Raw genomic sequence first — 27,765 nt, 5'->3', positions numbered from 1 at the left:
GGGTTCTGTCTGAAAAATAATGAGAAATTGTTTGACCAAACAAGAATTTGGAATAATGTTCAGCATATTCACTATGAAAGCTGCAAATCAAATAGAGCTTTCTCACTAGCATTGAATTCATGGGTCGTCTTCTTTATTTTTAGATGGGAGGGAGGAATACTGTACTGTTGGACGCCTTGCGCCGGAGAATTCCTTTAGCGACATTCCAACGATAATATTTGGAGCTGATGTGACTCATCCAAAGTCTGGAGAGGATTGTAGTCCATCTATAGCTGCTGTAAGAATATCAAACTTTGTATTACTTCAAAATCTATTTTTCTGTTGGTTTACTTTTTAAGCTCATCCCAACTACTTTTGTATAGGTTGTAGCCTCTCAGGACTGGCCAGAAGTTACAAAATACTCTGGTTTAGTGTGCGCTCAGCCTCATCACCAAGAACTTATTCAAGACTTGTACAAAACCTGGCAAGGTCCCAAAGGTGGCACAGTTACTGGAGGCATGATCAGGTACATGTTTATGACCCCAAACTCCTTCGACTTTGCGTCCTCTTAATTTTGTTAATCTGGCTGTATCAAAGTAACTATAGCACATATCTGCCTTCCATGTCTGGCTGGACTTGCGCCGAATTACGTATGCTAAAAAGTCAAATAGGTATTGCAACTAGCCAACTAGGTTTAATTCTCCCATCCATGCCCGGCTTTGAGATTTCCAAGGCAGTCAAGGTTTGAAAATGGGGCCTATCTTATTTTAGTATATTAATTAGTTGTACGATATGGGAAACAAGCAAGCCTTGTAGTTCAGTGGCAAAGTTGTTGTACCACATCTTTAGAACCACCCCAGGTCGTGGGTTCAAGCCGTGAAAGCGTCCTTTTAAAAACTTTTTTTGTACGTTTTCCAAAACTGTTAAGGGTTAAAAACTAATTGTGGCCGGGAATTGAACTCGACACCCCAAGCTTAGAGCACCGGCGCCACGCATTTCTCTATCAGCCTAATTGTACAAATAGTTTACATACATAATATCTAGTGTATTCCATGATTTGGGGGTCCAATTATTGGGCCCAAAATTAGAGGCCCTAGGCGGTCGCCTGGTGGCCTATCCTTAGGGCCGGGCTGGGCCTGCTCCCATCTTATACGTAAAGTATATCTATGTTAAGATGTGAACACCGTTATATCTGAACATTGAGCAAGTATCTAAGAAAACTGAAATGAGTCTTGGTGTTCTTGGACATGAGAATCAGATGAATATTATGAACATATATCCACATGCGACATTTGCGCCCACGTCTATGTAACATGGATTGTGTGGTCAAGTGTCATGTTACAACCTATATGTCCAATGGAAGTTTTGAGATAGTCTGAGTGAGATCTTTAGATGGAATAGTATCTTGAATCAGTTGATACGGAATACTAACCCCAAACACTGCAGTAGCGGAGAGGCAAATTGTGATAATGACTTCCAAAATTTCGAGAATTCTAGAAGTCATTTTCACACGAAAGTCTGTTTAGTAGTCTATTTTCATTTGCAAATTGTGATAATGACTTCCAGAATTTTTGAAAACAGTAAACATAAAACATAAAGTGAACGGTTACCAAAAAAGGCCAAAGTTTTTGCTTATGATGTGCTCACTTCGTAACCCAACGTAACAATTTGAAGTTTGCAACTGCAGAGAGCTTTTACTATCTTTTCAGAAGGCAACTGGACAAAAACTATTGAGAATTATATTTTACAGGTACTCTACTCTTAATTTTCCACAGACAAGCTTCCCTTCTAATTCCCTCTGGCGTAGTTGTTTATGAATTATGGTTAGCTACCGACGCCCCATTCTGCTTTTTCCAGTGAATTGCGTTAGAGATGGGCAGTTCTACCAAGTTCTACTGTATGAACTTGATGCGATTCGCAAGGTTGGTTCCACATGCTCAACTCTTCAATGCATATATCAAGAACACGTTTGTGCTTATAATATGCGTTGTACTAGGCTTGCGCATCACTGGAACCAAGTTATCAACCTCCAGTAACATTCATTGTTGTCCAAATGCGTCACCACACCTGACTCTTTGCACACAACCACAATGATAGAATTAGCACTGACATGGGCGGCAACGTCTTACCAGGACTGACTGAATGAGAAGGGCACGACCACCATATGAAAGAACCCTATTAGACCAACTTGCAATCCTTTGATGTGTCCTCTCCTTAAGCTGAATACAGTCTTCATATTTAAGCCTAGTAGAGATGAGTGGCACTCCCAAATATTTCACTGGGAGTTTGCCTTCTGGAATTGGTAAGAGATTAAGAATAGCAGCCTTAATAACAGGATCCACACTTGAAAAAAATATTTGACTTTTCTGCAAATTTGGTTGTAGCCCAGAACATCTAGAGCATCCTTGATGACCTTTATAGAGTTGCAATCAGCATCAGAGAGAAGGAAGAGATCATCAGCGAAAGCCAAATAAGATATGGACAGAGAAGCACACTTTGGATGGTAAGTAAACTGTCCTTCAGTGATCTTTTGGAAAATAGCATACAATCCTTCCATTACTAGGAGAAAAAGATAAGGGGAGATGGGATCCCCTTGTCTGAGACCGTTCTCCCCTTTAAAGAATCCTTTCAATCCACCATTGATCACTACTGAGTACATAGCTGAAGAAATGTAGGCTCTAACCCAAAGGATAAACTGATTAGGGAAGTTCAGAGCAGTCATAACCTCAAACAAAAACTCCCAATCAACCGAATCATAAGCTTTCATCAGGTTGCTTTTAATTGCACACCTAGCAGCCCCAGAATCTCTTTGGTAGTTTCGTACTAGTTCTTGCATCAAAAGAATATTATCAGAGATTGATCTACTCTTTACAAAGTCTGCCTTGGCTTTGTTGATAATGAGGGGAAGAATAGGTTGTAATCTATTAGCAAAAAATTTGGTAATGGTTTTATAGATCACATTGCAACAGGTTATGGGCCTGTACTCCTTCACAGATTGAGGACAAATAGTCTTCGGAATCAGAGTGAGCGCAGTAGCATTAACATTGCTTAACATAACACCAGATTGGAAAAAGTGAATAATAGCTTTAGTTACCTCCTAACCAACCACAGACCAATTCTTTTGGAAGAAACTAGCATTGAACCCATCAGGGCCTGGGGACTTGTCTCCATTGATGGCAAAGATGGCTCCTTTCACCTCTTCTGGTGTAATTGGAGAGATAAGAGAAGCATGACGAGCTAGGGATTGTGTTTGTAAAACAAATACTATTTCCAGACCAGCACTTCTCATCAAACTTTGAGCCAAGCATTGATTTGTAGAATCTCAGAATTTTCCCCTTTACTTCTTGGGGATCATCCAATCTAGTACCCCTATCATCACAGGTAGACAAAATTTTGTTCCTCATTCAATGACTATTCATTTTCTGATTAAAGAATCTTGTATTATTATCTCCCAACTTCAACCATTGTACCCTTGATTTCTGTCTACACCAATCCTCCTCAGTAATACTAAGCTCATTGAGTTGCAAGAGACAGAATTTTTCATATGCCAGCAAAATAGGATCACTTATTGAGTTAGCACAACGAGTTTGGATAGCAGTAAGTTCCTCCCTAGCTACCAATACCCTTTTTTGAATATCACTATAAAACTCTTTATTAAGACCCCTCAAAACAGGTTTTAATCTTCTCATCTTATTGTAAAGGAGCAACATTGGGGAAGAAACATACTCCATTAGGGCTGACCAAGACTGAGAAAGGATAGAGGAAAACTCCTTATGATTCATCCAAAAGTTGAAAAATTTGAAGGGCTTTCTCCCCCCTTTATAAGGAAGAATAGCAACAATAATTGGACAGTGATCTGAAACCCCTGGCACAAGAACTGCAGCTTCAGATTTTGTGAATTCAGCTTGCCAGAGAGAGTTGACTAGAGCCCTGTCAATTCTGTTACTACTATGGTCATGACCAAGTCTTTTATTAGACCAAGTGAACCAAAGACCTGTGGAATTCAGCTGTTCTACACCTATATCTTCTATACATTGGTTGAAATCACCAGCTGAAGCATTATCAAAAGAATTAGAATTTGACTTTTCATTCTGCCAACGAACCGCATTGAAATCTCCCAAAACAATCCAAGGTTGACACCCAACTGAACCCATACTTGCTCTAAGATCATCCCATAAAATTCTTCTAGCACTAGCTTGATTGAAACCATAAACAACAGAAATAGCAAAGGTTTTCTGATCCATAACAACTAAAAGAAGAATCAATTGCTGAGAAGTAAAAAGGACTCTAACCTGAGTGTCTTGAGAATCCCAAGCTACAATTATCCTAGCAACATTCCTTGAACCAATATTGTGTACATAATTCCACGCAGAAGGAAGGCTTTTCTTCGTAGTTGAGTCCAGATTCTCTTGCCTTTGGTCTCAACCCTTCCAACTAAGGACAAATGATGTGCATGAATAAAATTCCTAATCTCTACTTGCTTGATAGGGTTATTTAATCCCCTAATATTCCAAGAGCCAAATTTCATTACCTTCTCTTTGATTTCCTTTCCCTCTTAGGTACCCCAGGGTTCTTTCCCCCTTGCTTCTTATTGCTCCCTTTTTCCATAGAAACAATAGCCTTAAAATCCCCTTTATTTCTTCTTATTGCTCCCTTTTTCCATAGAAACAAGAGCCTTAAAAACAGCATCAGGGTCAGACATACCCACACCAAGTTCATTCTTTGATCCCAACTCAATTGTTGTTTGATGTAATAATAAAGGTGTCAGGCTCTCTCCCCCTTTTAATAGCTTGCTCTCTGCATCCTTTCCTTTATGAATGCCTTTCCTTTCGACCTCTGAAAGCCAGTCTTCCACTTGGCCAAGATAGATGAGATGAAGTTAATAGAAATCTAACTAAGTGTACGCGTCAACCAACAGGTGGGAGATCTAGGAGCATTGAGACTGTGGAACTCTTTCGAAATAGGTAAGTTAGACTTTCTGGCAAAAGAAAGAGGACAGTGCGTAGTGGTACGAAATCGTAGCAAGTGACATCCTCAATCAATAAAGACCTTAATCTCTACTTGCTTGATGGGGTTATTTAATCCCCTGATATTCCAAGAGCCAAATTTCATTACCTTCTCTTTGATTTCCTTTCCCTCTTAGCTGCCCTAGGGTTCTTTCCCCCTTGCTTCTCATTGCTCCCTTTTTCCTTAGAAACAATAGCGTTAAAATTTCTCCCTTCTTTCTTCTTATTGCTTCCTTTTTCCATAGAAGGGTCAGACATACCCACACCAAGCTCATCAGGAAGAAAATCAAAAACGCTAACTTCCTCAGCATTCCTACTAGATTCAAGGATATCAAACACAGTGGCGTTACATTGAACATCTTCTATCTCATCCTTTATTGTAGGACTAACAAGAAGAACAACATTATCATCATTAGAAATAGCAACACTAACATCCTCGCCCTCCCGTAAGGCTGTGAACTTATTAGCACAAGACAAAATTATCTGAGGAGCAGCAGGAGTGATAACAGACACCGCTGGATCAGTAGCACAAGGTAAAATTATCTCAGGAGGGATAACAGACGCCACTGAAGCAGTAGGGGCAGAACCATTGGCAGCATTCTAGCTAGGTTTCACCACCCAAACTTGACCATGAACAGCAACATGTTTAACAATTTTATCAGTACCAGTATCCTGATACTTATTGCATTCAGGATGCCCAAAGACATTACAAGAAGAACACTTGGTAGGCCTCCCAAGGATATTTAACTCCGATAACTTTCCTAGATGCAGTTAGAAGATCAATAGAATGAGGCAAATCAAAACTTACATCCACCTCCACGCAGATTTTAGCAAAGCTAATCCTCTTAGCTTTTTCTGTCATCTCATCAGCATAAAGAGGCTTACCAACAGCGTTGGCTATATAACTTAGACCCTATGCTGTCCAATATTGAAGTGGAACATTATGCAGTTGAATCCAAATAGGTAACCGTGACAGTCCTTCCTTCTCAAAAGCAATCTCTGAATGCCATTGCTGCAAAATCATAAGACGTCCACCAAAGTGCCAAGGCCCATGTTCAACAATTTGCCTGTATACACCTGCTGTCCCAAAGCGAAAGAAGAAGAAACCCCTCTCGTTTGACAGAACCTCCTTTCATCCATAATTGCCCCAAATTTTAAAAGCAATTGATTCCACAGTCTTAAAGTGAAGTTTTTTTATCAAATACAATCTTTCCTTTGCTCTGCTCCCAACAGGTACACCTTTGGGAGAAGAAACCCTAACTTTCTCCCATTCCACCTCAGGAGTAGTTAAGGTGTACATGAATGATGAGTGTTGTACTTTTTGCGTTAGGTGTTTCATTACTTTTCTTTTCCCTTTTTAATAAATTCCTACTCTGTTGTCGATTAGTATAGAAAGACACGTGATAAACGTTCCTAGACACTTCACACAGGAGTTAGAAAGCTGAGCTTGGTGTTGGTCCAAAGTTCAGACATCTGATGAAAGCACGTTAAACTTCCCATATTAGGTAAGATTGGTGCAAACCGTTCTTATATTCTTCTATTTGTATATCCATTCAATGATGCAATTTGTTTGTCCTAAAGTTAGCATAACTAAATAGAGGTCTGGTCATCAAATGAAAACGGCACCACCTTCAATCAATCAAAGGTATCTTTATAGAAAATGTGCCTTTTCTACATGCTTAACTATGGCAAATCCCTTTTAACAAGTATACTATAGAAAATTGAACTCTTGTGTAGGATTAGACAAAGTAAAAAGTAGAATAAATTAATAACAAATTGATTCTTTAAAGGCATTTATTGATTTACTTTACACTTCTACATGTGTTGATGGGAAGCTTTATAACTAGTAGCATGTGATACAAGGTTATGCTTGGCAAACCATTACTCAAATTATCATTTTTACAGAATGACTACTACTAAAAAGCACTTACGTAACTGATTCCTTGCCGTTGAGACTTGACATAAAAAACCGTAGAGCTTCAGCATCCCAATGTCATCCAGTTTCATTTGGGAGAGATCAAATTCTGGGCCTTCTTCATATGGCCTTTGCCATGACTGACTTTGTCAATTCCACCAGTTGTTTAATATCTCGTATTGTTCTAAAAGCTAAATCTGCACCCCAAAAACAATTATATCTTATTAAGAGAGAGAGGCTGACTAAGCAAAATATTGACTATGTTGTATACCTCCTGCTACACGAGGTATTCGGATGCCACACAAATTTGCTGAGCTTCTATTTGTCACCGAAATATAATTCTTCAAATCGCCACAATGAGCTCCATTCTCATAGAGAAATAGAAGCGCCATAAGAACATCCCTAAAAAGGACGAAAAGAAAATTGCTCAATTCATTCAATCTTACTTCACAATGCTTACTTCACATTATAAAACTAGAAGAGAAAATGAGATACCTAAATATGGGTATGAAGGCTGGACCAATAAACCCCCACCAAGATATTTGAGTGTCTTTTGATTCGAGCGATACGAATGCTTGGTGTTCTTGTTCCACCCAATTCTCTATGTCCATATGGACTTGTTCGATCACCAATTGTTTGTCTTTTTTACAAATGGCTTCTACTATCCTTGGATTCTTGAACTTCCTTAGCAAGTTGTAATGATTGATAGCATCTTCCTCGGTCAAGAAAAACTCCACACTAATAGGTTCTGGTGTATCACTCAACCACGCTACGCCAATCCCCTTACCCTTCCATTGAGAATCTACATTATACCGAATTTTGGCTATTTTCATAAACGGTACGGATTTACCTTCATGTTCTTCACATTCAATACCATCTTCTTTATCTCCATTTGGTGCTTCAACGACCTCAACTTCATCTTCTTTATCTCTATCCGGTTCATCCGGTGCTTCAACGGCCTCAATTGCCACGGCGGCATCACCCTTCTTGTTATTCTTCTTCTTTGGTGGAGAATCTTCGAGCAAATCTACTATTATGGAATATCTTCAACAATGTTTTTACACTCTGCGGTCCAGTCCTTCATTGTTTTCTTTTCCTTTTCCTTTTCTTTCTCCTGGGTTTCTGGGAGCAGAACAAGCACTTTTTCGCAAGCTGCCTTCGCTCTCGCATCATCGTTGGTCGGCGATAAATTTTTTAGCCATCGATAACTTGAAGTTGCGTGAACGGAATACAACCTATACACCTAACCCTTGTCTTCATCTTCCAATTCTCTCAGCTTGGGTAGCTTCTCCCATATCTCCACAGCCTTTAGACTAAACTCGAACGCGTCACTAGCTGTCTTGGTATCTAACCTCATCATCGCCGCTCTGCAATAGTATGGATACCAAGACGACTTATTATTGTCGCGGATGGATTTGATTCGTTTTACCCCTTCTGCTCAGTTTCCACCCTTCCAAAGTTCCATAGCCTCAGTAAATTGACTTTTCAGCTCGAGGGAGTTATCCATTGAAGAGAGGTGTGGTGAGAGAATAGGAGGGTTTGATAGAGGGACCTGATCAATAAACCAAAATCCCTAGAAAAGAGTAGACATTGCAAATATAGAAAAACAACAATAAATGTATGGTTAACAACCACATTCGCATGTCAAAAGCAAAACAAAACCATAAAGAAGCAGCAACCAAAAAGTAAACAAAAAATTAGACGACAAAGTAATTTTTTTTTTTTTTTTTGACTTTGACAACAAAGGAATAGAATACATAGATGGTCCCTAGAAAGCAACACCTCATGTGTATTCTATGCAAAAAGAAGAGAGAGAGAGAGAGAGAGAGAGAGAGAGAGAGAGAGAGAAATTTTAAAAAATGAGGCCTCACTTACCTAGGGTTTTACGAGCACTGATTATGAAGGAATAGTGATAGAAGCACCCAAAATCTTCTTCTCAGGGTTTTGACTTCAACGGATTCAAAGGATCTTCTTCTTACCAAGAATCTTGTTAGGGTTTCAACTTCAACAAATGGATCTTCTTCTCACCTAGAATCTCCTTGTTAGGGTTTCGACTTCAACAGATTGAAAGGATCTTCTTCTTCGTAGGTTTGATTTTGGGGAACACGGTGGAGATAAGGGGAAAGGAAAAGAATTGCCGTTGATGTGGGAGAAGAGGAGAAAGGGAGCAATGGGAAAGGTTTGAGTCGTTTGACAAAAGAATGAGGGGGATTGACTATAATGCCTTCGTTTTCACGGCAAGATGTAACGGAGTTTGGTCCAGGGACTCTAGAGACGCGAATAGTTAACGTTGGGGACGAAAATTGACACGTTTTATTTTGTATAATGGGGACGAAATTGAGATTTCGGTAATACTTTGGGGACCATCTGTTTCTCGTGTTATCTGTTGATTTGAATTGTTTTAGAGTTTGCCCTTGTTACTAAATAGTATTTGTTAGGTAAGGAAAGATGTCGTTGAGCACATTCTGTGCCCATGGACGGACCAAATACTATTGTGCTTCTTCTAGAAACTTGGACGAAATGAAACTTCTCTATGACCAAGAAGATGCCAATATAGTGAGCAAGTCCGAAAAAGCACTAAATTTAAAGCACCGCCGGCATGGTAAGAAAAATTGTCAATCATTCAACCTCAATATGCCATATGTTAAAGGGATTGTACAATAAGGATTGTTAAGTGTAGAATTGATCTTGGATAATTTTCTGCATAACGACATTGTGGGCATACGCCCCAAAATCTTCGATTTTCGTCTCAAAGATCAGGTGCGCCCTTTCTGGGAAGCGCGGTGAAACACTTACAATTCAGAGTCGCCACTCGGGTTTTAGCGGTGAAACACCCAAGGAACCGAACTTGAAACGCTTGCCACGTTGTTTGATTTTGAAAAGGAGTAGACCGGTCTGTTGTCACCTTCGATATCTGAGGTTCGGGAGCCAGGTTGCGAGAGGGGAAGAGTTTTATGGCACCCCTCTTGCCCAATCCAGAGATCGGTCTTTACTCGGACATTTTTCTTTGTAAAACATTTGCGTTTTTCTCTCATTGATCATTTTTTAGCCAATTAGGGCGGGGACCAGTTAAAGGGGATTAAAATTGTAACAAGTTACATTTATGCGGCAATGTGTGATTGACCTAAACAAATATAATAGATTGAGAACAAGCATTCGTGAGCATTTTAAATAGACTGGAGCACGCTGTCCCAGAATGAAACACGACAGGGGAGGCTGTATGCACTGGCCAGACCACTGCATACAGGGACCACCTGCGTGCGCCACCGGTGTACTGGCGTGCGCCGGTAAATCTAAGTTCACGACTCCTGTTTCTCAACCCTCTGGGCTCTGGAAGGACCAGTGCACACCGAGGACAAACCACGCAATCAATATGGTAGAATAAATACAGTTACAGACAGCAGAGATGATTTTAGAGCAATAAAATGAACAGGCTGCCCCATAAACAGTGTGGGGAACATAAACAAAGGCCAAGGTTCAACTGTCATGCAAGGGCCAGCCACTGGACTTATTGAAACTGTCGTACGCCGGTCCATAGACCCCGTACGCCAGTTGCAATACTAGGTCAGTGCTTGGCTTCGCATGATCTGGGCTCTAGAACATGACCAGAAGGATCCCAGAGGCCTTTAAAATACGAATAATCGATAAGCAACTTCACAGTTCTAAAATACAGAAAGCAATGAACTGGTTCTTAGCATGCATAAAGGTGATAAGATAAAAATAAAACAAAAGCGGGATGATCGATGGTCCCCACACCAGTAGTGCACGTACAGCCATGACTGGCGTACGGCTTAACAATACTGGCGTGCGCCACTCATCATCTGGCACGATCTTTCGATCTTGCTAGCTTTAGGGCCATGACTAGTATCGATTACTAGCCTTAACCCTGCTAGCACCCCTCAGGGATCAGAATGGGAAGCTTCACAAAGGTGGTATACCTTTGCTTTTGAGGTTGATGAGATGTTTTGAGCTTGAACTTGGAGTGTGAGAGATGGATGATGGGTGTATGAGTGTGGATGGTGTAGAGGGGAGCTGCCTTTTTTCTCTTGCAATGGAGGAAGAGAGAGGAAACAAGGAGACCAAAAATGACAAAGGGAAATAGAGGCTTTTTAGCTCTTAAAGGGATTAAACCCTTGCAAATGAATACACGGGGTGTATTTATAGCCAAAAGGTGACTGAGGAAGGGCTGAAACCAGATGGGTTAAGGGCTGGTTTAGTTAGTGAGTGAGCCTCCTATGCATTAAATGCATGGGACTAGGTGATGGAAGATGTAGGAGAGAGATGGGAACGCCTCTGCAGAGTGTAATCATTAGGGGAACTGTAGCCTACGTCAGGGTGGCCACAAAAGTCTTGAGCACGTGGTTGAATAATGATATTTGACTGGCTTTTGACTGGCGTGCGCCTATATTGTACCTGCGTGCGCCGGTGACAACTGAGTCAACGGCCGATGACTGACACGTGGCAGTTGATCGGTGCACGCCAGAAAGGTACTGGCGTAAGCAAGTATGGTTTTGTTGAGGCCATTTGGTTCTGGCTTGAAGGGTCTGGGTAAGGCTCGACAAATGTTTAAATGAGGTTCAGGACACTCAAAGCTCAAACACACCGTTGGCATAGGGATGTTCTTGACCGTAATCATCAATGGGGAGACAAAAACCATAAGTAAACTGTTCCGAACAGTCCAAAATAGGGTGTCTACAGACATCCACTAAACTACATAGCATATAACCGCAAATATATGCATATTTGCAATCAGAGGAACTACTGAACATAACGCACACAGACCCAAGTATCAAGAAATAAGAGACACATAACCGAGTTACCAATAAATTTGTGCATGATAATCTAGTCAAAGTTTTCCTGATTCAAAATGCGTTCGATAGACATAACCAGAAGATTGAGACTACTTCAATGGAATTTCGCTGGTGAATTCATCTTTAAGTGAACAAAAAACTGGTGTGGCCATTCCCTCCTTAAGGGAAGCTGAATTTCATACGCTCCATGAGCTACATTTACACCCAATGACAAGAGTCAAAGGTGAGATTTCATATTAAGAGGATTGAACAATGAGACACTTACCAGACAATCAAAACTTATATCTAACTGAGAATTCTTCATCACCTTGAAAGTAGGTTCAATCAAGTGTAATCCTCAGCATTATAGCCTGAGGAGTAATATATGTTTACTTAGGTATATGTACATACAGGAACCAAGAAGTCCAATTAAGATTTAAGTATTCCAAATGTTCTAAAAATCGCTAGGCGTTAGTCAGGTGGAAATGGGGCACCTAGCACCTAGGTGCCAACTAATCGGCCGCCTAAGGCCTGGGGGGACTAGTCGGCTGCCTAATTTAGGCATTGGACCACTGCCTGGCACCTAGGCGAGGAATAATCGGCCTAGGCAGTCGACTTTTAGAACACGGGCTCACAAAGCTATTCTGAGGCTATGGAGTTTTTTAACGGTGGAAACTGAGCAGGAGGGGTAAAACAAATCAAATCCATCCGCGATAATAATAAGTCGTCTGGGTATCCATACTATTGCGGAGCGGCGATGATGAGGTTAGATAGCAAGATAGCCGGCGACACGTTCGAGTTCAATCTGAAGGCTGTGGAGATATGGGAGAAGCTACCTAAACCGAAAGAATTGGAAGACAGTCGAGGGTCAGGTGTATAGGTTGTACTCCGTTCATGTGATTCCAAGTTATCGATGGCTAAAGAATTATCGCCGACCAACGATGATGCGAGAAAGAAGGCAGCGCTGGCAGCTTGTTAGAAAGTGTTTGTTCTGCTCCCGGAAACCCAAGAGAAGGAAAAGAAAACGATGAAGGACTGGATCGCAGAGTGTAAAAACATTGTTGAAGATAATGCCATAATAGTAGATTTGCTCGAAGATTCTCCACCAAAGAAGAAGGATAACAAGAAGGGTGATGCCGCCGTGGCAATTAGGGCCATTGAAGTATCGGATGAACCGGATGGAGATAAAGAAGATGAAGTTGAGGCAATTGAAGCACCGGATGGAGATAAAGAACATGGAGGTAAATCCGTACTGTTTACGAAAATAGCCGAAATTCAGTATTATGTAGATTCCCAATGGAAGGGTAAGGGGATTGGCGTACCGTGGTTGAGTGGTACACCAGTACCTGTTAGTGTGGAGTTTTTCTTGACCGAAGAAGATGCTATCAATCATTACAACTTGCTGAGGAAGTTCAAGAATCCAAGAATAGTAGAAGCCACTTGTAGAAAAGACAAATATGAGGTGGTGATCGAACAAGTCCATATGGACATAGAGGATTGGGTGGAACAAGAACACCAAGCATTCGTATCGCTCGAATCGAAAGACACTCAAATATCTTGGTAGGAGTTTATTGGCCCAGCCTTCATACCCATATTTAGGTATCTCATTTTCTCTTCTAGTTTTATAATGTGAAGTAAGCATCGTGAAGCAAGATTGAATGAATTGAGCAATTTCCTTTGTCTTTTTTAGGGATGTTCTCATGGTGCTTTTATTTCTCTATGAGAATGGAGCTCATTGTGGAGATTTGAAGAATTCTATTTCAGTGGTGAATAGAAGCTCAGCAAAGTTGTGTGACATCCGAATATCTTGTGTAGCAGGAGGTATATAACATAGTCAATATTTTGCTTAATCAGCCTCTTTCTCTCTTCAAAAGATATAATTTTTTTTGGGGTGCAGATTTAGCTTTTAGAACAATACGAGATATTAAACAACTGAGGGAATTGATGAAGTCAGTTCTGGCAAGGCCATATAAAGATGGCCTAGAATTTGATCTCTCCCAAATGACATTGGGATGCCACAAGCTCTACGGTTTTTTATGTCAAGTCTCGACGACAAGGAATTAGTTTCATAAGTGCTTTTTATTAGTAGTTATTTTGTAAAAATGATAATTTGAGTAATGGTTTGCCAAACATAACCTTGTATCACGTGCTACAGTTATAAAGCTTTCCATCAACATATGTTGAAGTGTAAAGTAAATCACTAAATGCCTTTAAAGAATCCTTTAATTATTAATTTGTTCTACTTTTTAGTTTGTCTAATCCTACATAAGAGTTCAATTTTCTATAGTATATTAGTTAAAAGTGATTTGCCATAGTTAAGCATGTAGAAAACACACATTTTGCTATCAAAATACCTTTGCTTGATTGAAGGTGGTGCCGTTTTCATTTGATGACCAGACCTCCATTTAGTTATGCTAACTTTAGGACAAACAAATTGCATCATTGAATGGATATACAAATGAAAGAATATAAGAACTGTTTGCACCAATCTTTCCTAATATGAGAAGTTTAGTGTGTTTTCATCAGACATGTGAACTTTGGGCCAACACCAAACTCAGCTTTCGAACTTCTGTGTGAAGTATCTAGGAACGTTTATCACGTGTCTTTCCAGAAGGCAAACTCCCAGTGAAATATTTGGGAGTGTCACTTATCTCTACTAGGCTTAAATATGAAGACTATATTCAGCTTAAGGAGAAGACACATCAAAGGATTGCAGGTTGGTCTAGTAGGGTTCTTTCATATGGTGGTCGTGCCCTTCTTATTCAGTCAGTCCTGGTAAGACGTTGCCGCCCATGTCAGTGCTACTTCTATCATTGTGGTTGTGTGCAAAGAGTCAGGTGTGGTGACGCATTTGGACAACAATGAATGTTACTGGAGGTTGATAACTTGGTTCCAATGATGCGCAAGCCTAGATACAATGCATATTATAAGCACAAACATGTTCGTGATATATGCATTGTAGAGTTGAGCATGTGGAACCAGCCTTGCGAATCGCATCAAGTTCATATAGTAGAACTTGGTAGAATTGCCCATCATTAACGCCATCCCTATGTACGCAATTCAATGGAAAAAGCAAAACAAGGCGTCAGTAGCTAACCATAATTCATAAACAACTAAGCCAGAGGGAATTTAGAAGGGAAGCTTGTCTATGGAAAATTAAAAGTAGAGTACCTGTAAAATATAATTCTCAATGGTTTTTGTTCGGTTGCCTTCTGAAAAGATAGTAAAAGCTCTCTGCAGTTGCAAACTTCAAATTGTTACGTTGGGTTACGAAGTGAGCACATCATAAGCAAAAACTTTGGCCTTTTTTTGGTAACCGTTCACTTTATGTTTTATACTTTTATGTTTAATGTTTTAAAAAATTCTGGAAGTTTACTTTTGCTACTTCCTCAAATTCTGGAAGTCATTATCACAATTTGCAAATGAAAATAGACTACTAAACAGACTTTCGTATGAAAATGAACTTCTAGAATTCTCGAAATTTTGGAAGTCATTATCATAATTTGCCTCTCCGCTACTGCAGTGTCAGGGGTTAGTATTCCGTATCAACTGATTCAAGATACTATTCCATCGAAAGATCTCACTCAGACAATCTCCAAACTTCCATTGGACATATAAGTTGTGACATGACACTTGACCACACAATCCATGTTACATAGACGTGGGCGCAAATGTCACGTGTGGATATACGTCCATGATATTCATCTGATTCTCACGTCGAAGAACACCGACTCATTTTAGTTTTCTTAGATACTTGCTCAATGTTCAGATATAATGGTGTTCACATCTTAACATAGATATACTTTACGTATACGATGGGAGCAGGCCCAGTCCGGTGCTCTAAGTTTGGGGTCTCAAGTTCGATCCCCGGCCATAGTTAGTTTTTAACCCTTAACAGTTTTGGAAAATGTACAAAAAAAAGTTTTTGAAACGACGCTTTCACGGCTTGAACCCATGACCTGGGGTGGTTCTAAAGATGTGGTACAACAACTTTGCCACTGAACTACCTGGCTTGCTTTTTTCCCATATCGTACAACTAATTAATATACTAAAATAAGATAGGCCCCTTTTTCAAACCCTGACTACCTTGGAAATCTCAAAGCCAGGCATGGATGGGAGAATTAAACCTAGTTGGCTAGTTGCAATACCTATTTGACTTTTTAGCATACATAATTCGGTGCATGTCCAGCCAGACATGAAGGCAGATATGTGCTATAGTTACTTTGATACAGCCAAATTAACAAAATTAAGAGGACGCAAAGTCGAAGGAGTTTGGGGTCATAAACATGTACCTGATCATGCCTCCAGTAACTGTGCCACCTTTGGGATCTTGCCAGGTTTTGTACAAGTCTTGAATAAGTTCTTGGTGATGAGGCTGAGCGCACACTAAACCAGCGTATTTTGTAACTTCTGGCTAGTCCTGAGAGGCTACAACCTATACAAAAGTAGTTAGGATGAGCTTAAAAAGTAAACCAATAGAAAAATAGATTTTGAAGGAATACAAAGTTTGATATTCTTACAGCAGCTATAGATGGTCTACAATCCTCTCTAGACTTGGATGAGTCACATCAGCTCCAAATATTATTGTTGGAATGTCTCTTACTAAGGGAATTCTCCAGCGCAAGGCGTCCAACAGTACAGTATTCCTCCCTCCCATCTAAAAATAAATAAGACAACCCACAAATTCAATGCTAGAGGGAGCTCTATTTGATTTGCAGCTTTCATAGTTAATATGCAGAACATTATTCCAAATTCTTATTTGGTCAAACAATTCTTCTCATTATTTTTCAGACAGAACCCATGCTTGAGAAACATTTAAAACTATTTTTTTCAAACTTTTGAAAATAGTTTTTCCAAGAAAATGAGTAAGATATACAATGATAAGTACTTTTATTTCCAAAAAATAGTTGCTAGTTCTCTTTATTTTTGCTAGTGCTCTTTATTTTTGCTAATTTCATTCTGAAAACTGCTACCAAACAGTTTTTGAAAGGTGTTCTGCGAGATTCACTCTGAATCAGTAAGAGTAACGGGACACTAAGAAAGAATAACCCAGTATGTTTATGACAGACCTTGACGTTAATCTTAAGCGATACATTAGCCATGTACTATTTGCTAATCTTCAATACATACTTTGTAAGACAGCACTGAGAAATCAACCCCAGCTCGGTTTCAAAAATTCGTTTCAAATCACCTGATTTGGAAACACGTGCTAACTTTAGTCTAGACTACTTCGCATGGTATCTATCATTTCGTCCTAGAAATCTTTTTTTTTTTAAACCCGAAATGCCATAGTTCAAAGTCTATAGATCCAAGAATAGATGGGATCAAACAATTATAAATTCCGTATGTAAGGCACATGAATTTCAGTTTCTTAAGCGACAGAAAACTAAACTGCAACCTTTTAAATTAATCATGGCCACATAACCCACATACCACACAAGGAACCATTGTTGTCTAGAAGAATGACAATAAGTAACTAGTTCTTTGCCTCCAAGTTTACTTGCAGCAGCACTACATACATATTTCAAGGCTTTCTTTACTTGATCTGGTCTTGCTGCGGGGATAGGAATTATTGGCTCAAAGTTGAATTCCTAAAATAAAACAAAGTCATGTCGACTATGGAAAAAAATCAATAACCAAAATTAATCAAATTCCACAGTAGCTAGGTTTTGGCTGATCAAAAAGCTTACCATGCCAGAGCCTTGGCACATTTGGACCAATTGATGACAAAAACCATGAACCGTGCTATCTTAAACACTTCGTGAGAAGTTGATACAAGTCCAGTAATTTACGGTGCTCCCATTTATCACTTTTTGTATTATTGCAAGAAAATCACCTTCTAACCCTTATCTAGATGTTATACCAAAGGTGTTTACTTGCAAAAATTGAATATTTTCGCCCACGGACAGCTTACCTTATTTGCCATGTTACACTGACCAACTTCAGGTCAAAACTCTTTCACTTTGCCATAATCATTGTATTTCAAGTTTGCAACTATGAAAAGGCAAAAGAAGGACAAATGTTAACATAAATTGATATGGAAGCTATCACTGAATTGGATGTAGCATAGGACTTACCCATGGGGCTGGAAGAACTCGAGCTTCAACTTGTGCAGGCTTGTCATCTATACTGATACCAAACTCCTTCACATAAGGATCTTCCTCCGTTGTATCCACTTTGGTGAATTGTCTGGACATGTACCAACTATGCTTATTAATTTCCTCCAAGTACCAACTATCCTTGTACTGATTTCCTTCTCTTCGTTCTCACTTCGGTTATTGTTGTTCTTGTTTTCAGAAATGAAATGAACGAATGTCAGAAAACAACTATCATTCTGAAGTCATCTTCAACTTTCATGCGAAAACAGGTAAGGATAATCAAAATCATCTTTTGGCGTGTCCTAAAAATTTGATTATTCCCGGAAATTTTCTAGCAAACACTTCACCAAAGAAGTCTATTGTAGCCGATCAAAAAAAAACAAAACAAGAATGTTGTAATTTTTGTAAAAGGACAACGGAACGTGAAAAGGAAACAAACAGGTCTCTTCTCTCAAAATAAAAGTAGTATGAACCAAGTTTTTATACTTCAAAGGTTTTTTTATCGGAGAAGCATGGAAACAACAACTACTGAAGATGCAAACCCGCAATATTTTTGCTTTTTGTTCCTGAAGTCTTTGGCATGAAAATTTTAACAAAGAAGTTATCTGCTTATCATTCAGCCCTTTTGAATATCTTTGCCCGAATATCTTTGCCCCTCAACTATCATGCAAGTTGCAAGCCTGAAATAATGTGGTAACAACCATAGTTATTCTCTATGGAAAACAAGCATATGATACACTAATTTGAGGAATTATCAAAAGCCTACCTATATTGACAAATAGTTCACTTTCCTACTAGGAGACAAGGTAAATAGTTTACTTTCCCAATGACAAGAGGCAAGGTGAGATTTCATATTAAAAGGATTGAACAATGAGACACTTACCAGACAATCAAAGCTTATATCTAACTGAGAATTCTTCATCACCTTGAAAGTAGGTTCAATCAAGTGTAATCCTCAGCATTATAGCCGGAGGAGTAACATATGTTTACTTAGGTATATGTACATACAGGAACCAAGAAGTCCAATTAAGATTTAAGTATTCCAAATGTTTTAAAAACCGCTAGGCGTTAGTTAGGCGGGAAAGGGGCACCTAGTGCCTAGGTGCCAACTAATCGGCCGCCTAGGGCCGGGGGGACTAGTCGGCTGCCTAATCTAGGCGTTGGACCACTGCCTAGCACCTAAGGGAGGACTAATCGGCCTAGGCAGTTGACTTTTAGAACACGGGCTCACAAAGCTATTCTGTAAAACCATATGATGACAACTCTGTGAATAAACTGTATGATGGGATTATAAATCTCAAACTTCAAATGGAGGCGTTGTGTTCATAAACTCAAAGATAAAAATGAATTCCCAGTAGCTCATTTAAAGAATCTTTAGCAAAAAAATAACTAGCGGCCCAAAATACAAAATACTCACGACAGCAAAGTAAAAACAAGTACAACTCTATAGCAACGCAAGTGTAGATACCGCCAAAACTGCCCATGCCAGAGGAGAATGCCACTGGGTAGAAGATGATGCGATTTGAATTGTGAAATTGCAATTTCCTTATGATATATCTTGTGTAGTCACCTTGGAAATTACAACTCAAGTCGTATTGATTCTGGACCTGGTAGTACATATTAAATCCATATGAAGCATTTCCATTAGCATCCAAACCATTACAAGAAGACCCATACCCATGTGCCGTACAATCTGAGAGAAAGTACAAACATAATTAATATTATCTGCAAGTTTGCTCAAATCCTTGGCATTTGGATTTACATGCACCATGTCTTAGGTAAATATTGCACATCCTGTGCAGCCACAAGATACTTGTTTTGACCTTGGCCAGAAAGATCCATAAGGTATTTGGGTTGCCCATCATACCTGAAAATCCCCCAGTGGTGCTCAAAATTCCCAGGAGCAACGCTCTTCGCATCCTCATCAATAAACCCAAACAAGTAAACTTCTATGTATCCTGGCCGAAGTGGGGTGCCCTTGTTAGCTGCCAGTCTTGGCAAAAGACCATTGTAAAACCTATAAGCGGTATTCGAGTTCGCATTCTTATCACCGTCCGTGGGCCACCCAACCTTGCCTACTAAAACAGTCAGGCCACCGAAACCCGCTGCGTTCAAGGTTGAAACCAAGGTATCAAAGTTGGCATCAAAGGCATTAGTATATTGGATACCATTATTATCGACAACAGGAGCAGTAACTCCATCAAAGAAAGTATAGTCAATTGGGAAGTTGTCATTGCCATAGAGACTCAGGAAAGGGTAAATATTTACTGTGAAGAGTGCATTGTTCTGGTTAAGGAATTGGACAATCTGAGTCATGAGTCCACTGATATTTGACCTGAACCTTCCAGCAGATGGGACTGGATTGTTCTGAGGCAATCCATAGACATCAGCATTTAAGGGCACAGTAGCATTTATGGAGTCACCAACACCGGCTTCATTCAAGCATTTTGAATGTTCTGAAGGGCTGAGAAGGTAACATTCAAGAACGAATTGTTGTAGGATTCGAGAAATGGTTCATTCCCAACTGCTACATACCTGATTCAAAATAGAAGATGAAACTAATACGAATAAGTTAAATTGGGAGATACCATTCACAAAGTTGAGCATTAGTGTCCTAGTAGTGAAAAACGGGCGGTAAAGTTATCGTCTAGAGAAATGAATCGAGACTTCTGAAAAAGTTCCATGTGAAATTCATAAAATGATTCCTGTTTTCATGATCTGGTAATTCGCTAACATGATTCTATAATGCAACACATCCATCTAAGAAGGACGAACTATTCCACTCTAGATACTTAAACTGTAGTCTAAGCAACAGCACTGCGAACAAAATTCAGGATGTACAAGTTGAATTCAACCACAATCACAAGTTCTTCACTTGTCGAAATCATGACAACAGGTTTCAACAAATTGAAAAACTAGAAATCATGTCAACAGGGACGAATGTCTTGGTGACAACCCTTCCAATGGATGTTATTCTACATGCCATGAGCCCCTAAAAATAAGATCTCTGACACCCCCTTTCAACCACTAAGAAGTTGTCTTCCGCTAAAAGTGACAGTAAACATCCAGTCCACAGCTGATCTGGGCTGACATAATAAAAGGTATGTAGTCAAAGTTATATTCCTCAGAGAAAGAACAAACAACATTTCATTATCGTAGCTGCCTGGTAGTATTTAAGATGCAATCCAAATTTTCAAACAAACCACACCTGTTTTGTTATCTTTGGTAGTATTTAAGAAGCAATCCAAATTTTCCAAACAAACAACACCAGTTTTGTTATCTTTGCAAAGTTCTAAAGGAAAAAACTTTTTTGGATAAAGTTAATGCTAACTAGATTTGATGGAGCAATCAATTCTTGTCAACCAGCCATATTGGTTCTTTTGTCGATACAATGTTCACCAGGGAAGAAAGTCAAGAAAAATAACGGAATGAAAATAACTCTTTGCTTCACTTCCAGGGGTACTCCAAGAACAAAAGAATAGGAGAAGGAAAACAACTTTACTCAAGTGTACCACTTGGAAACAAAAAAGAAAGAAGGAAAACTATGAGAGTGATAATGCACAACTATCCATCCGTCCTTGGAAACCACACCGCAATACAATGGTTAGCAATTGTTCCTAAACAAGGGTAGAAAGGAAGGCAGGCTTCTATCTATCTATCTATCTACACTCCGTAAGTAAATGTAAGCCACACAATACTTCCTATTTTTTCTGAAAAAAGAAAAATCACACATAATTCCGTGCCAGCCCCTTTGTTTCTCCCTTAAATTGATGAAAATAACGCTCAAACTTTCCCAGCCCAAACATAAAAGAGGTTTGGTATCTTGGCATAGAAAAGGTAAAAAAAAAAAAACGATGATTAAAGGTCAAAAAGGTAAATAATGCTTGATCTAGCAATAGCACTAAACTGGATTAAAAAAGAGTAATATTAGTTCGGGTTTATGGGGAGATCTCAAAAACTGGAGAGTGCAAATTAGCCGTGCCATTCAAGGTTCATCGCTTGTATAAATGAAAAAATGGACCAACTTAGCTAAGGGGGAAGGGAATGCAGGCTCAATATCCATCCATTAAATGGGATGCTTTCAACAACGGGTCAGCTCAGCTCAGATGAGGGGGAAGGTAGTGCAGGCATAATATCTTCTGAAACATTTTGGGATGGGCCAAAGTTGAAGGCCTCATCCCATTTAATGCACATTGGAAGATGGATACATCACAATTAAGGCAGCCAATACGAGACCCACTTCTTCATTACGGCATTAACATTTAATTCTCCTTGAATCATGAAAGGCTTATTGCCTTGGTGAAACATAATAAAATTATCGAAATAGAGTTCTTTCTCTAACAAGTTGAATAATTCAATCATCTGAAATCTAAATTTATGCAAGGCGTGAAGAAAAACTTCCTGTAAGTAGAGCAATTTATAAAATTCTCCCAAGAATCAAACCTTGTTTAGGTCAGGTGTAATACAAATCGTAATCATAATGGTTCAACAACTGAATCTATAATTGAATTGAAGGACACCATGGAATGGAAAGGGAGGGAGAAAAAGCTCACTTGATGTTAACACCTCCATTGAAATTGTAACGGGAGATGTTGCGCTGCACCCACTGCTTAGCACGCTTGTAATCAGTCATGGTAGCGAGCTGATCATTAGGTATGGCAACCATAACCTCAATGCTTGATCCAGCAAGAGCACTGATGGTGGACTGAGCCGCATTAAACAGCTTCACCTTCTGAATTCCATTGTCCGTCAACATCTGAACCACTAAACACAGCCAAACCTAGTTCACACCTCGCCCCTCTACCCCCACAAGTAAACCACCCCCCCATTTGACCCACAACCAATAAACACAGCCAAACCCACACATCCGACATTTTCTCAACCAAATGACAACGAAAAATCAGTGAGTGAACTGAAATGGGTTGTTTTTTCCTACTCCTATTAATATAGTATATCAATCATGCTAAAAAGTGGAGTAATTTTGTGAGAAAATAAGAGTAAAATATAAAATTACTTGTTGGTTCCAGGGAAGTTGAAGAAAAAGGTCTGCTATGCCTGCCTCTTTTGGGTTTTGTAGTAAAAGGGGTGTGTTGTTTTTGGAGGTGGTTGATGGGTATATATGAGCGAAAACCCAGGGATATTTCCCACGAAGAGATGAGATGAGATCGTGTAGAGAAAAGTAGGAGTACTCCTCTCCTACTATGTAAATAGTGGTGGGTTAGGGGGAATCAATCCCTAATAAATCTCACCCCACTAACACACCAGAGGGCATAAAGGTTACACCCACTTAACAGACGCGTATACGAAGGGTGAGCTGAAACACGTTATTGTCAACACACACACACACACACACACACACACACAGAGGAAGAGAGAAAAAGGAGAGGGAGCAAAACAAACAAAGAGAAGAAGCGGAAGCGATAGTTGTAATTTGTAAAATACTAGAGCCAGAAGCAGTGAAACGGATAGATTCAGAAATAGATACGGGGCTATTGGAATCCAACAGAAATGGAGAATAAGATACACACACACACATACATACATATATATATATATATATGTATATATATATATATGTATATATATATATATATATAGTGAAGACAGATGAGTTGAAGATTAAAGGGGACAAGTTTTAGAAGAAAAAAAGAAGAGAGAAATTCAAATGAAGGGAAAGAAAACGAACCTGTGAATGAATCCGAAAATAGAACAACTGCTATTCTGCAAAGAAATACAGAGTAGAGTATCCCCAGGGGAAGGAAGCAAAGTAAAGGTTAGGAATGAAAAACCAGAGGATTATGTGTGTATATGTATAGATACACACACACACACACTCTACTACTACTACTACTACTACTAGTCCAGTTAGTAGTACAGTAGAAGAAGTATCAATGACGGAAACTTTCTGTGAAAGAGGGGAACCCCAACCCAATAAACAGTGTAGTGTGTCTTGTTTGGGTGGGGATAGTAGAGGAGGAGGTGGTACACTGGGGTGGGGTTGATCACCAACGGCTATAATAATTGAATAGAATTACGGCACACAAATAACAGACCCACGTTCACACAATCAGAAATTCACCACACCACCAACTCCATCATCCATATCTCTCTCTCTCTCCCAACTCCTCAACTGCCACCACTGTGGGCCTCTCTCCCACAACCCCACCTCTCTCTTTCACTCACTCTCTCATGGCCTACAAATACTTCTCTTTAACTCCTCCCTCAAATCTGCTTCGCCGCCAACCGCCGCCTCACCCCCCTCTCTCTCCATCTGGTAGGTCGACTACCCCTCTTCCATTTTCTCTCCAATTTTTTCCTAAAACTGTAGATATAATTGATTGCCTTTTTTGTGTTCGACAGAATGCTTGATATAATTGACTGCTTTTTTCGTGTTCGACAAAATGCTTGACCAAGTTTGGAGGTGAGAGGCCAATTTTAGGCCGGAGTGACCGACTGAAACTATCTCGCACGGGCTCGATTTCTAGGTTTGTTTTCGCACTGTTTATGTTCTCTGTACTCGCCGACTGGAAAGCAAAATTTGTAGGGCCTTTTACTGTTTGCTCTAAATTCTTATTTGAATGCTACCATGACAGGAGCAGGACGAGGGGTCAATTTAACGCCGGAGTGACCGACTGAAACGATCCCCCACAGGCTCTATTTCTAGGTTTGTTTTTGCACTCTTTATGTTCTCTATACTCACCAACATGAAAGCAAAATTTGTAGCGCCTTTTACTGTTTGCTTCAATCTTATTGGCTTTTTGCATGCATGTCTATGAAAAACATGAGGCTAAAAATGGTGGCTAAAGGCATATGGAAATAAGATGTTTTTCCCTCCTGCTTTTCTAATGTTTCAGGACTTCCCAACTTAGGTGTGTTCATATCTGCCCAACATACATCTTAGGAAACACTTCATGAATCACAACATCATGCTATTCAAAGTGATAGACCAGTTTAGTCTTTGAACTGAACAATTTTCTGCCTAACCATTGGAAGGTAATAACTAATCATTGGTGACAAGGGTCCAATTTTCTGTACTTTTCTTTGTTTTCCATTTCATCTGTTTTTTGTTTACCTTATATGCTTGATGGCAAACGTATTGGCACTCCATAGGCTTACTATTGATTTGCTTTCCCTTTTGACTTTGGTCTAGATTTGTTTTTAGGAACTTAGACAAAAAAAAAGTGTGAAGGTTTAGGGTGCCCGGCTGTTTGTAATCTGAGCAGTTTCAAACTTTAGTTCATGGTGTGTTCTGCTATTGATAATTGGTAATTAAGGATTGGGGGACAATTGGCCGTAGAACAAACCAGTTTCTTAGCAGTTTTTTGATTGCCACTAATTTTTTTTGTTTGTTTGTTTTGCTCTCTATTTGTTGAGCCTTGGTATCAGAGCTTTAGGTTCAAACCCTCGGCCTTGGGTAGATTGGGTAGCACTAGGTTTCATGAGTATAGGTATTTAATCGTATTGTAAATATACAGCCCACTCGCGCACCAAATTATTGTTGTCATTTTTTTTAGTATGAAGATTATACCATTTAAACATTAAAATGTAGGATGTCGAGCTCTTCTTCGTCAGGATCATATGGTACGAGTTTTGATACGTATGGCCGCTATACTCAGCGAGGACGTCAAATCAAACCCTTGGATGAATGTGAACACCCAGGGAGGCTCAAATGGCAAGTTGAAAAAAGCATCAAGCACGACATGAAGAAGGTGATTGAGGACTCCGCAATTGTCGAGGAAGGGAAACAGAAGCAACTGGTGTGTCACTGCATAAAGAATCATATCCGAAAGTACCAGGAAGCATATCGGATTATGAAGGATGATGTGAAGTACAATAAATTGAGAGAAGAGGTTTTGGCTCAGCCATATGTTTCCTACCGCCAAGCTTCACCCGAGAGCGTGAGATCTCATTACTCCAGACCATTGGCACCACTCCCGGTCTACATTGACATATCTTCAGATTTGGAGGACGAAGATCCAGAGGAACCACCATTTGATGAATAGAATCTGGTTGTCTTAGAGCCAGAGGGTAGGATTAAAAATGTTGAGATATTGTGTAGCATGACATGGTAGTTTGACTTTATTGTTATTTAATCGGTGAAGCAAAAATTCAAACCATGTTTGCCTTCTTTGAGTTGTACATTTTTGTTGTTTATTGCCATTTGATTGTTGGTGAATTTCTCTACGCTCATTATGGACTTGCAATTGGTATCCAATTTTAGTTTGATGGCAGTAGCTAGCTCCTCCCAATTGGTATCCACCCCCTAAAAAATCAGCTTATTTCTTGCTCTTTCCAAACAAATCATGTGAAAAATAAAAGACCATGTGATTGTACCAAGCATAGCATACGAAATCAGCTTAATGTTCTCATTACCTCTTCTTTTAAATTTCCATCCATTCCACCAAAAAATACCTTTTGAATCGACTACGGGAAAAACAATACCAACCCCCGCCACAGTTCCCAAGTTCTGACATGTTTTGACATGTTCTATGGGTTGCTCCCATTTTTACTTCAAGAAGCACTTCCATTCAAATTGTAACTAGCGTTCAACCCGTTCTATGCACGGGCAAAACTAACTGTTCTAGCTTTCAACCCATTCTATGCACAGGGCAAAACCCGTTCTATGTACGGGCAAAACTAACATGCTCAAGCGAGATTAACATACATGATGTGTTAATCGTGGACATTCTCCATATGACTAACCCATTCTCCATATGAACGAGCACAACACTAGAATGGGTTAGTTGTATGGAGAATGTCCACGATTAACACATCATGTATGCTAATCTCGCCTGAGCATGTTAATTTTGCCCGTACATAGAACGGGTTTTTGTCCCGTGCATAGAATGGGTTGAGCACTAGAACGGGTTAGTTTTGCCCGTGCATCGAACGGGCACAACGTTAGAACGGGTTAGTTTTGTCCGTGCGTAGAACGGGTTGAATGCTAGTTACTAGTAAGATGATGTCTTAGGCATGTATTTTCTCTGCATCTCGCCAAGGGTTTACCACAGCTTTGAATCGTTTATCACCTAGTATGCGGACAATGAACTTCTTCTACTTGTACTACTTGTAACCTGTTAGCACTGACAGCCTCATCAGTTATCAATCCCTTTTTTAGCCAGTTCCATGGAAGGCCCTGTTATATTTCTGTCTGCTAGTTATGTATTCTTCATGTCTTCTGCATTTGTATTTTTAAACTGTTTGCCAATCCATTGGCCATGCCGATGCCATACACATTGTAGTATTTTTCAGTGTTAAAAATGCCTCTTTTTGTGCAGCGCATTCTATGGTCTTCTAGCTCCTAGTTGGCATTGTAATCCGGCTACTCATATGCTCTGTTCCAATTTCTGATGTTATCTTTCTTGTTTTTTAACTCATTAATTGAGATTTTGCTATATTATGTAAAGAAGACAACTTATGTTCGATACAGGGCCGGCCCAATAGGAAGGCCCAAGAGACCGCTGCCTTAGGCCTCCACATTTTGGGCCAAAAATGAGGCACCCCTTCCTAGATAAGTATATATATTTTCTGTGTGCAACTATAATACATACAAACTCCTTCGGTGGTTCAATGGTAAAATGTTTACTTTTTCACATAAGATGCCTAGGTTCAAATCTTGGTAGGGTATTTTTTTGTAGTGTCTTTTTGCCAAATAAAATTTCCTCCTATCACACAAATTGGGGCTGCTATGATTCAAACCTGAGTCCACTGGAAATTATTGCAACCGCACAAGCCATTGAGGCTGAAATATTTACCTGTTGAATAGTAAGAATGCAAATTATAAATAGAAAAGTATTTCTATTTATTGTTTTTATATTAGAAAATTTATGTAGAACACTTTTTCACCACTTGGCAGAACACTTTTTCACCACTTGGCCTAGGGCATTCAAATACTTTGGGCTGGCCCTGACTCGATAAGTGCCTTAGGGAGTGTGTTCTCTTTTTATGTATAGCTTGCACTTCAAAACTCCGCCGGA

The 27,765-nt window shown here is 39.6% G+C and overlaps 1 protein-coding gene and 2 pseudogenes across 1 annotated transcript; 1 reads left to right on the top strand and 2 right to left on the bottom strand.

Annotated features, from left to right (window-relative positions):
- The window catches only part of LOC131321385 (protein argonaute PNH1-like), a 33,065-nt pseudogene extending 7,149 nt beyond the window's left edge, over positions 1 to 25,916 (top strand).
- Positions 3,384 to 5,847, bottom strand: LOC131321384 (uncharacterized). Its single transcript, XM_058352366.1, has 4 exons — positions 5,707 to 5,847; positions 5,095 to 5,585; positions 4,511 to 4,654; positions 3,384 to 4,392 (listed from the first exon to the last, which is right to left on the bottom strand). The coding sequence occupies exons 1-4, from the start codon at positions 5,845 to 5,847 to the stop codon at positions 3,384 to 3,386; spliced, it is 1,785 nt and encodes a 594-aa protein (XP_058208349.1).
- LOC131321382 (glucan endo-1,3-beta-glucosidase 8-like) lies at positions 18,064 to 24,059 on the bottom strand (annotated as a pseudogene).
- Positions 25,917 to 27,765: the final 1,849 nt, after the last annotated feature.

This window comes from Rhododendron vialii, chromosome 3a (assembly GCF_030253575.1).
Source record: "Rhododendron vialii isolate Sample 1 chromosome 3a, ASM3025357v1".
NCBI classification, from domain to species: domain Eukaryota; kingdom Viridiplantae; phylum Streptophyta; class Magnoliopsida; order Ericales; family Ericaceae; genus Rhododendron; species Rhododendron vialii.
This window is presented reverse-complemented; position numbering and strand designations above follow the sequence as displayed.

Excerpts from the sequence above, each read along its gene's own strand:
- LOC131321384 (XM_058352366.1), bottom strand. The coding sequence starts at position 5,847 with ATGACAGAAAAAGCTAAGAGGATTAGCTTTGCTAAAATCTGCGTGGAG. Across the intron at positions 4,655-5,094 it reads GAAAGGAAATCAAAGAGAAG|GCTCTTGTTTCTATGGAAAA; the intron begins GTAATGAAATTT and ends GCTGTTTTTAAG. Across the intron at positions 4,393-4,510 it reads GAAAGGAAATCAAAGAGAAG|GCAAGAGAATCTGGACTCAA; the intron begins GTAATGAAATTT and ends TTGAGACCAAAG.